Below are 11331 nucleotides of genomic sequence, written 5' to 3'. Positions count from 1 at the left end.
GATGGTAGAAGTATTCTCAGGAGAAATTGACATTTAGAGTCTAGGAGGGGGCTTCCCTCCTCTGGGGAATTCTGTGGAGAAGGAATGCTTGAGTATGCTAGACCAGTGTTGGCCAGGTATGATTTTACATATTTGGGGATATTTTGCAAAGTCTATCAACATTTTTTAGCTGCCATCTAGTGCATGAAGGTCAAATCAAATGTCACACACCTAAAGACTTCCCCCTCACGGCCTCCTCGCTCAACTTCAAGGCATGAAGCATTTGAAGGAAATGACTAGGGTGGGATGGCTGTGGGATACCCAGCTGAGCAGAGAGGAAGGAGCTGGCCCACCAACTTTTGAAGATACTTCAACAGCAGAACAAACATTATCAGCAGATTAACAATGTGCATGTGGAGAGGCAGCCACATGCTGCTCTCAGAGGAGAGGAAACAGTGATAATATTCTGTGAAGGAAACTTTCCGTACCAGGACTGACCCCTGCCTCGCATTTCCTCATCCCCTAAGACTAGTAGATCGTTCAGGGAACCCCTCTTATATGCTTGTTCCTGGACCGAGCATCCACTGCCTTCTCATGTCATAAACAGATTACTCTTCCAGAACCCAGATTAAGCAGTGTCCTGTTCAGGAAGCCCCTTCCATGCCCCAATGCTTCTCTCGAATTCCACCCATGGTTGGTTTTATTCCATGTATTGACACACAAATCACTACTTTATGTAGAATCCATGCACATCTGTCTTCTACCACATAGTAAATATGCTCTTGTTAAACGATCTTACATTTCTTAGTGTGGGTATTATTCATTTAAAGTGAGCACTCAGAAGTTACCTTTAATCAATGACTGATGAAGAAAAATAAAACGCACAAAGGTGCTTTCTAAATTAAACCATGAAATGTGGCAATGTATTCAGGTTGCACATTTAAATCATAGGACTTCAAAAATATAAAATTTCATCCGTTTTTTTTTCTAAAGGCAGCTCCCAGAAGAAACAAAAGTTTTCTCTCAGGTGATTTCCACATGGAAAGAAGTAACATCCAAACTACAAAACAGACTGAATGCTTTGCAAATAATCATCTCCAAAAGAATACCCGAAATTCTGAAAAATTGTAATAAACATTTTGAATTTATAAAGAAAAGGCTTGAGGTAAAAAAAAAAAAATGAGGAAAAAAATCATACCAATCCTAAAGTAGTGAATGATTTTATTTTGCAGAAGGAGTGTAATATACAGTAGAAACTAACCTCAAATTCTCTTCTTCCATAGCATATAGTGAAAATATTCACAAAAGCAATGGGAGATGGACTGACGAAGTGATCTTAGGCAAAAATACTAAACTTTGAAGAGCCAGAATTCCATTATCTCCTTTTAAGTATATTTGTTTATCTTGTATTTATTTGCAAGAGAAGGAAACCAACTGCTTCCACATGTCAGTTTAGTCCCCAAATGCTTGCACTGCCAGGGCTGGGCATAGCTTTACCGCCTCTGTCACCTGGGTGGCTGGTACCCAAGTATGTGAGGTATCATCTTTACCTCCCCAGAGTGTGCAGAAGCAGGAAGCTGGATCGAAGCAAAGGCAGGACACAGTCCAAAACTCTCTGGTGGGATGGAGGTGGGGTGTAATAAATATCCTAAGCAAATGCCCCAAGTTCTATTAAGGTTGAGAAAAGGCAGAGATACCTTGAGGGGCTTTGTTCTAAATGGGAGAGCATAAAGCACAAGAATTGGCACAAAAAGTACTTCATGAAGGTTAATTATTTTATTAGTATTAGTACTGTGGTCTTTTTAAGATTTATTTTTATTGAAAAGTCAGATTTACAGAGAGAAGAAAAGACAGAAAGATTTTTCATCCACTGGTTCACTTCCCAAATGGCTGCAAAAGCCAGAATTGAGTTGATCTGGAGCCAGGAGCCAGAAGCATCCTCTGGTTTCCCACACAGGTGCAGGGTCCCAAGGCTTTGGACCATTCCCTACTGCTTTCCCAGGCCACACACAAGCAGAAAGCAGGTTGGGAAGTGGAGCAGCCAAGACAGGAGCCTGTGCCTGTAAGGAATGGAGGTGTTTGAATGTAGAGGATTAGCCTATGGAGCCATTGCACCAGCCCCAAACCACTACTATGAAGTTGATAAATGCAGCAAAAGTTCAAATAGGATATGTTGATGGGCTTATAAATTTCTGATTGTTAAAACATTGAATTGTCATCTTGACATACATATTGCTTAAACAACTAGGTTCTGGTGTTTGAGATTCATGATGTACACATTTACTTTGCTTCAAAAATCAAGATTTTTTTCAGGCATCACTTTTCCTTGTTAAACACAGGACACAGATACCAGGATGGCTCTTCTGGAGTATTTAACTGTAGTCAGGGCTTCTATATAGAAAGTTCTTCCAGACAGGCCTTCTTCTGGAACAAGCTATGATCTAGGACAGGTGGTCGTTAAGCCTTCCTGTTATATTTGACACGTGCCTGAATTATTACTGAGGATGATTCCACACCAGTCATTTAATCATGGGCTGAATACTGACTTGGTCCAGGCACTGCTGCTGCTCTGTACTGGTTCTACAAAGTTAGAAGACACTTTGCCTACTACTACAGAACTGCAGTGTAAGAGATGAAAGAGCAGAGGGGCGTTATAAAATGAAGTATGCCATGACAGCTTGGAGAGTGAGGCCGCAGCAAAGAGAAGAAAATTTCCTGTACTGAGAGAAAGGACACTTAATGTGGGTCTTAGGAGTGGGTACTGACTAGGTTAGAGTCCAAACAAAGAGGGTAGGTGAGACATGGAGCCAAGAGCACATGTGGTACCTTCTGGTTTGTGAGCAGTACAGTACAGATGAGACAGGGCACGCGTGGAACAAGAGGGTGAAGGGTCTTGAGAATCACAGTGAGTTACAATTTTCATGAGCATTCAGAGAAAACTTCGAGGCAGCAATGTAATGTAGAAATGCCTCACCACATTGTCACATGAGGAACCAAATTGCAACATGAGCTTGGAGAGGGATGAATAATTTTCAAACCTGTAGCATGGACAGTGAGGCTGGATATTTAAAGACTAGTTCAAGAACAATAGCAAGACCACAGTGAGGATGAAAGAATGTGGAGCCTGGAGCAGCAGAGCGGCGAGTCAAGTGTAAAAGATGTCCAGGACTGTGGCTGGATTTCTGGTTTGGCCATAAAACGAAAAGCAATGATGCTGCAGAGAAAAGAGCTGGAGGAGACTTGTGTTTGCTCATGCTGAAAATCTAATGCAGATAGGACATTCAGATGAATGCCTCACTTGGCAACTGGGAGTAGTAGTTCTTCCTTGTCTTTGAGTCCTACAATTCCAGTTACCTGTGGCCATTCATGGTCCTCAAAATATCAAGTAGAAAATTGCAGAAAAATTTAAATTGCATACTGTCCTGAGTAGCATGGTGAAATTTTCCCTATTCTACCCCAAATGTGAATCTTCTCTCCCTGCTCAGCATACTTACTCCATATACATCATTTACTGCTTAGGCGTGTGGTAGTCATCCCAGTTCGCAGATGTATGGCATGTATTACAGTGTGATGTATAAATAACATAAGTGTAAGGATTTAGTGCAATGTGCAGTTTCAGCATTTTCTGGGGGAGTCTTGGAATGCATCCTCTGTAGGATAGGAGGATACACAGTGTGGCTGGGCAGAGAGAAGTGATCTGAATGGAAGAAAATGAATATGGATTAAATAACTTGAGAAGAGCATAGTAAGAAGAGTGATAGGAAAATTTGAGAAATGTCAGCATTATGGTGGATGGGACAAAGAGGGACTCTTTTTTTTTTGGATTTATTTTTATTGTAAAAGCAGATTTATAAAGAAAAAGAAAGTGATACAGATCTTCCATCCACTGGTTCATTCCCCCAAGTGACCACAGTGGCTGGAGTTGAGCCAATCCAAAGCAGGAGCCAGGAACTTATCCAGGTCTCCCATGTGGGTACGGGGTCCCAAGACTTTGGGTCATCCTCCATTGTTCTCCTATGCCACAAACAGGGAGCTGGATGGGAAGTGGAGCATCCCTAAAAGAGATCCTGGTACATGCAAGGCAAAAATGACATGTAATGGCTGTGGGAAAATGGGAAAAAAATCAGAGGTTGAAACAAAGGGCAGAGCCAAGTCCTATAGAATTTGCATGCAACAGGAAGACTGACAAGCACTCAGTAGATCGGAGCCAACAGGGGCTCTATGGCAGAATGTGACATGATAGAGAATTAAGATTTTGTGCTTATAGACTAAGAACTTTGTAGCAAAATGGGCAAACAGCTGTTGGAGGGGAACAAAGGGACAGGAAAGGCTTCTTAAACTTTGTACTTGAGAGAGTGCCAAGGGAGAATCTGAAGAGAATAGAACAGAAACCAGTAAGAACTTGTTGACCTGACCAAACTGGATGGCTGGCTGTTTCCTGGTTTGAATCTCCTACGTTGTGGGGAGAGGTGGCGGCAGTGGTGAATCTCCATGAGAGTGCCTAAGCAGGAGGATGTGAGCTCATCTGTGAAATGGGAGCTCCACAGACAGGGAAGCAGTCCAGAAAGGCGAAATACACAAAGTAAATCGATCATACTAAAATATAGTACTTTGTTAGCAGTGAATAATTTAAGAGGATTTTTGTTGCTGCTTAGGTTTTGATTTTTTTTTTCTAAATTTGCTTTAGGAAAGGTTTTTAATGTGTTGAGTACAGCTTTCATTTGGCCTTGGCGTGATTTTCAGATACTAGCATGTTCCCTACACCATTACTGTTGTAGCTTTTGTGTAGGTAGGTACACATGCGGTTACGATCCTTACCATGAATAAGTATATTTTCTGAACTGCATTTCTCTTGGTTTTTCTGAACAGGACTACCTTGAAACGAAAAGGATGATTTTCCCCAGGTTTTACTTCCTCAGCACCGATGAGCTGCTTGCGATCCTAGCCGGCAGCAGAAACCCTGAGTCTGTACAGGTAACGGCACTCCCCTATGTTCAGCAGTGCTATTTCCCGAGCATTCCAGGATTTACTCATGCTGTCAATCCACCTTTCCGGTTCACAGCCTCATCTAGTGAAGTGCTTTGAGAATGTGAAGCAGCTGATGATATGCAAGCAAGAGATCAGCCCCTCTACCATAAGGATGCTCATGTCTGCTGAAGGCGAAGGCCTCGTGCTGCACAAGTATGCTGAATATGCTGCTAACCTAGCGTTCAGACCCCTTAAGCCCTCATGCTTTACAACCTCTGAAATTTGGTTTTTCATGGAAGCACTCTAAGCAAACTAAGATATAATATCCTTATTCAAATATGCTGTCACCTTTCTGGATGTCTTCTCATACATATTCATTTCTTTTCAATTAGAAGCAGAGAAGATAATCTTCAAACTCACGGTACTCATGTAGGTCTAGCTTCTGCTCTGTCATTCAGATTTGCTTTGCATTTCCTACTCTCATTATTGCATTACCAGTTTCGCTAAGCTATCATGCCAGGCCCCCCAAAATGTTTTATACTACAATCTCTCTGTCTCTTACAGATGAATTTTTTTTGCATATAATTTAATTACTGTGTAATTTATGGTATTTATGTAAGAATTCCTTAAAACCCGATTAACTGTTTTCTGTGCAGTTTTCTAAATTAAAATTTGGAATAACCAAAAGATATTCTAGAATTATAATTGAGCCGTGAATATTATTAAAATGTGCCAAAATGTAGTCTAAGTCTATCAAAGGACAGAGCATGAATTGAAATGGCTTTCTGATTTTTTTTAAACAAATTACAGGAAAATTCACGTAAGAAGTGCTGTAGAACAGTGGCTGGCAAATGTAGAAAAAAGCATGTTTGAGGCGTTAAAAAGTAAGTACAAATTTTAAATCCTGAACCTATATATATTTGTTACCTGTATTTAACTCTACCTTTGTCAGGTTTTTTTTGTATCCCAAGTGTAAATGTGAGATTATTTAGCTTTTTCTTTCTACACCTGTCTGATTTTATCTAACATAATGTGCTCCAGGACCATCTGTGTCATCAGAAACAATAAGATGTCCTTATATTCAGAGACTTAATGTTATCCATTGCATGTAAACACACCATGGTTTGTATATATATATACACACACATACACACACATGTAAAAACAATATATATAAAAACTATATAGTTTTCTGACTTTTTCACCTTCTATTTTAAATTTTATGGTATTCCATAGTGTCTGGAGTTTTCCTACCCCCTCCCCAAATTGCCTTCCCCAAACTGATTTTCCTCATAATTGCGATAATGTAGTTCTTCATAAGCAGTCACAAGTCCATCATTCTGTTATTTAAGTGTGTCCTGACATTGCTGGTACAGACAATGGTAGATAGTCCAACATCCTGTTGTGTAGATGTATCCAACAGTTTCACTGGGAGACCATCTTTGGTCTGGAAGTAGAGATGCATGCTGCATTGTATCTACATATCTGGATATGAAAGTCTCTATTGCACAGTTTCTAATCCTTCCTACCATGTTTTCTTTCTCCATCCTTCTGAGAGCACTGATGTTGCTCCCTTATCTCCCTGATGTGAATAATCCTACAGTGCACATTGGAAAGCAGATGCCTCTTTGGCACACTTACTTCTGTTCCTTTGGATATATACTCAAAAGTGGGATTCCTCTGAGAACTCTCTGTGCTGTTTTCCATAATGACAATTTGTATTTCCTCTAACAAGCTCCAAGAATTCCTTTTTCTCTGCATTTTTGCCATTGTTCTTTTCTGTATTGAAAGTCTCAAAGAGGGCAAGGATGAGACAGAGGGAGAAAGAAGAGGTCTTCCATCTACAAGTTCACTCCCCAGATGCCTACAGCAGTCATCTGGACCAGGCTGAAGCCGAGAGACTAGCCATCAATCCAGTTCTCCCACATGTGTGGCAGGAGCCCAGTACTGAAAGCATCATCCGCCTCTTAGGGTGTTCAGTAGGAAACCAGAGCAGAAGAGCCAGAACTTGGACCTAGGCACCCTTCTAGAGGATGCAGGTGTCTCAGGCAGAATCTTAACACTGCCCACTTCACTGCTTCTTGATAATAGCCATTCTGACATGTGCAAGGTGATAACATGTTGTAGTTTTATTTTACATTTCTCTGGTGGTTAGTGATGTTGACTTATTTTTGTTGTTGTGGTTGAGCTGTTTGAGTCTCTTACGTATTTTGGGTACAATTCCTCTCAGAATGCATAGTCTGAAAGATTTTTTTTCTCACTGAAAGAATTTTCTCCTTATTTAGTTTCCTTTGCTGTGCAGTTTAGGGTTGGGGAGGGTGGTTTTGTTTTGTTTTGCTCTGACTCAATCCCATTTATTTCTTCCTGCTACTGTTACATGTACTTTCAGGGATGTATCCCTGACCAGAATCATCACATCAGTGTTGTGGAGGTTTTTCTCTGTGTTTTCTTTTAGTGACTGTATAGTATCAAGTCTTACTGTTTAAGTGTTTGATGCGTTTTGAGTTGATTTTCATGTTATATGAAGTAAGGGTCCAATTTCACTCCTCTTTATGTGAAAATGAAAGTTTTCCAGATATTTATTGAAAAAAATTTGAAAATATTTTACTTATTCATGTGAAAGAGCAGCAGACAGATAAGGAGAGACAGAGTAACCTTTAATCTACTGGTTTACTCCCCAAATGGCCACACCAGCCAAGTCTGAACCAGGACCAAACCAGGAGCATGGAACTCTGTTCTGCTTCCCACGTGGGTAACAATGGCCTGTTATTCAGCCATCATCTCCTGCCTCCCCTGGGGCATTAACAGGAAGCTGGATCAGAAGCAAGGTCTTGAACTGGCACTGTGATACAGTAAGCCCATGATGCAAGGAGCAGCTTAACCTGCTGTCCCACAGCACTAGCCCCAAGAGACTTTTATCTATTGTATATTGTTGTCATCTTTGTTGAAAATCAGTTGACCATAGGTCTGTGATTTTCAGGTATTGTACTCTGGCCAGTCTATTTTTTAATGTCAGTACCATGCTATTCTAATTACTATAATTTTGTAATGTGTTTTGAAATCAATGTGATACTTAGATTACTTTGGTTAGAGTCTTTCTCAGGCTGATTTTTTTATATGGTTAGAGTCTTTCTCATTCTAATTTTTTGTTACTATCAACAAAATAGCTCAGGCTGTCTACTTATGGAAATGATCTTATTTACCTCATAATTCCAGAGGTGCAGGGTTAAGGGGCCAAATGGCTTTGTTGCTAGCAGTCTCAGGATGTCTTAGGAAATCCCAGGGCAATGGGTAGGGAATACAAACGTGTGTCTGTGTGCCTATTCTGGTCTTTGTCTCTGTTATCATAAATCCATCACTATCCAAAAATGAAACATTCATTTTGATGACCTTACATGATCTCAATCACCTCCCAGGAGCATCAACTCTAGGCATCATACTTAAGGTCTCCATCCACTTTGTACTTCACAGTGGGAATTTCAGTTCAACAGACAAGTCTTCATGGTTTTGTATGAATGTTTAGGTAGATTTTCCTTTTCTGAGAAAAATGACCTTTTGATAAAAGATGACATCAAATCTGTAGATTGCTTTGAGTAGATTGGACATATTAATAATATTAATTCTTTCAGTCCATTAGCACAAGAAATTGTTTCATTTATTTGTGTCTTTTCCTTCATCTATGTTTTTTTTAGTTCACAATATGTAAATCTTTCACTTATTTAATGTCATTATTTAAATTTAGTGTTCTGTTTTTGATGCTATAATAAGCATATTAATTCTTCAAATTTACTGGCACATGGAAATGAATAAGATGTTTTCTTGTGTTGGTGCTCTATCCTGCCATATTACTAGATTTGTTGATCAGTTCTCATAGTTTTCTGATATAGCCATTAGGATTTCCTATATATAATATAATATCAGCAAAACAGGTCATTTTTCACCTCTTCCTTTCTAATATGGATGCATCCATTTCCTTTTCTTATCTAAGTGCTCTGAGAAGGACATCTAGTGAATAAAAGTAAGAATAGGTATCCTTATCATGTTCCTCGGCTTAGAGGAAAGACTTCTGCTTCTCACCATGGAGTTTAACATTCACTGGAATACTTTCCTAAGTGAACTTTTTGTATTGAGCTACATTCCTTGTATGCCTAAATTGTTGAGGGTATTTTACCAACAAAGTGTGCTCCAGTGTGTCTGGCAAGAACACAAGGAGATTATAGGTCAGTATCCTTGATGAACACAAATTCAAATATGTTCAACAAAATATTCGCAAACAAAAATCTATGGCACATTAAAGGGGTAGTTAACTAAAAACAAGTGGTGTGTATTTCTTAGGGCACAAGAATAAAAACATACATCAATGAATAAGTGGATTCACTGTGAACAGAAGAAAGGCAAAAGCCACATGATGCTTGCAGTCAAGACGGACTCACAGGCTGTTCTTGGTTAAAGCCTTTTTCTGTTCTTATTGTTTGCATTTGGAAAAATCTTTGTTTTTCTCCTTTTGCACTCAAGTCTGTGTGTCCTAAAGGTGAGGTGAATCTCTTATAGGAAGTCTACTGTTTGGGCTCATTTTTTTCACCCAGTCACTTACTTGGCTTTTAGGTGGAGCTTTCGCATCCAGAGTGGTTGAGAAGGGCCTACTGTTGCCCTTTTGTTCACTGCTTGCTGGGATTTTGCAAATCCTTTGACGCTTTCTTCCTCCTGTGCTGTGGTCTGTTGTGGTTTGATACTTTTCTACAGTAGCATGTTTGGATTCATTTGTTTTTTTTTTTTTTAATCTTCTATGCGTTTTTTCCCCCCTAGTGATCACTCTCACGCTTACATAAAATATCTTTTACCCTTATCAGGCTGTTTTTAGCTGTTAAGAACTTAAATGTGAACACATAAAGTAATTCTACACTTTGACTACAATCCCCAATTCTGTTTTTAAAATATTTGTGTACCCCAACAAATGACTAGACCTGTAATTTTATCTATTAAGCATGAGACTTGCTTAAATAGTTGATTTACACAATAAGGGAATGTTTTAAATGTAAGTGTGTACTTGAATCAGTGGGTCTTACAATCTTATATTTTCATGTTTGTAATTAGTACTCATTTCTTTCATGTTTATGAATTGTCCTTAATATTTCTTGCAGAAAAAAGAAACACAGAAATTTCTTCAACTTTTTAATTTATGAGAAACTTTTTATTATCCCCCTTTGTTTTTGTAGGACAGGATTACCATGTATAGGGTTGGCTGGCAGGTTTGTTTTGGACCTTTAAAATGACATTTGGGACTGGCACAATAGCTGAGTTGGCTAATCCTCCACCTCCAAAAACCAGGATTCCGTAAAGGTGCTGGCCTGTGTCCCAGATGCCCCGCTTCCCATCCAGCTCCCTGCTTGTGGCCTGGGAAAGCAGTAGAGGATGGCCCAAAGCCTTGGGACCCTGCACCCACGTGGGAGATTGGAAAGAAGCTCCTGGTCTCAGATTGGCTCACCTCCAGCTGTTGCAGCCATCTGGGGAATGAACCAGCAGATAGAAGATCTTTCTGTCTGTCTCTCTTCTCTCTTTAAATCTGCCTTTCCAGTAAAAACAGATACATCTTTATTTTTAAAGGATATTCATTTGTTCTAACATCCTGAAAAAATATGCTTACAGAATTCTGGTTATTGCCTTCTATACAATCATACCCTTAAATCTGCTGCTTTCAGAAATCTCTGTCTTTAGCTTTTGATAGCTGAATTATAATGTGTTTTGATGTGGCTGTCCAAAGTTATCCTATTTGGTGTCCATTGGGCTTCTGGGATCTGGATTTCTGTTTCATTTTCCAAGCTTGGGAAATTTTGTGCCATCACCTCTTTAACATGTTTTCTGCCCTCTTCTTTCTGGCATATCAGCATTGCACACATTGTTTCACTGTCTGATGTCCTGTAGGATCTTCAGGCTTTCATTCTTAGTTTTGTTCCAGTGACCTTTCTTCAAGTTCACTAATTCTTTCTTCCACTTAGTCATGTTTGTGGTTAACACCCTTTATTGAATTTTTATGTTCAGTTATGTTATTCTTCACTTCTATGATTTATGTTTGATGATATTTGTGTTTTCTCTCTTTGTTGATTTTCTGTTCATACATGCATTGCTTTCTATTTACCTGAGAGGTGAGCAGACAGTTCCATTACTTCACTCCTCATATGCCCAAAATGGTTGGGGCTAGTCTAGGCCAAGGCTCAAGGCTGAGAACTCAGGCTCCGTCTGTCTTCCACCTGCTTGAGCTTCCTGCTTGCTCTCAGGATGTCCATTCGCAGGAACCTACTCTCTTAACTGGCATGCTAGTCACAGCCCAGATATTCATCCTGAAGTAGAACTTTGAATATGCTGCTGTGTAGGGTTGAACCTGCT

The 11331-nt window shown here is 39.7% G+C and overlaps 1 protein-coding gene across 1 annotated transcript; it reads left to right on the top strand.

Annotated features, from left to right (window-relative positions):
• The first annotated feature begins 3094 nt into the window (after positions 1-3094).
• LOC121168024 (dynein heavy chain 6, axonemal-like) lies at positions 3095-10183 on the top strand. Its single transcript, XM_040997791.1, has 5 exons — positions 3095-3223; positions 4849-4953; positions 5042-5160; positions 5758-5831; positions 10164-10183. Exons 1-5 carry the CDS (start codon positions 3095-3097, stop codon positions 10181-10183), a joined length of 447 nt encoding a protein of 148 aa, XP_040853725.1.
• The last annotated feature ends 1148 nt before the right edge of the window (positions 10184-11331 follow it).

This window comes from Ochotona curzoniae, unplaced genomic scaffold (assembly GCF_017591425.1).
Source record: "Ochotona curzoniae isolate NIBS_2020 unplaced genomic scaffold, NIBS_Ocur_1.0 patch441, whole genome shotgun sequence".
In the NCBI taxonomy this organism is placed as follows: Eukaryota; Metazoa; Chordata; class Mammalia; order Lagomorpha; family Ochotonidae; genus Ochotona; species Ochotona curzoniae.
The sequence above is the reverse complement of the archived record's forward strand: the minus strand, read 5'-3'. Positions and strand labels throughout refer to the sequence as shown.

Coding starts and splice junctions, on each gene's coding strand:
- LOC121168024 (XM_040997791.1), top strand. CDS start 3,095: ATGTGGAGCCTGGAGCAGCAGAGCGGCGAGTCAAGTGTAAAAGATGTC. Junction 4,954..5,041: donor GAAACCCTGAGTCTGTACAG/GTAACGGCACTC, acceptor TCCGGTTCACAG/CCTCATCTAGTGAAGTGCTT. Junction 5,832..10,163: donor CATGTTTGAGGCGTTAAAAA/GTAAGTACAAAT, acceptor TTGTTTTTGTAG/GACAGGATTACCATGTATAG.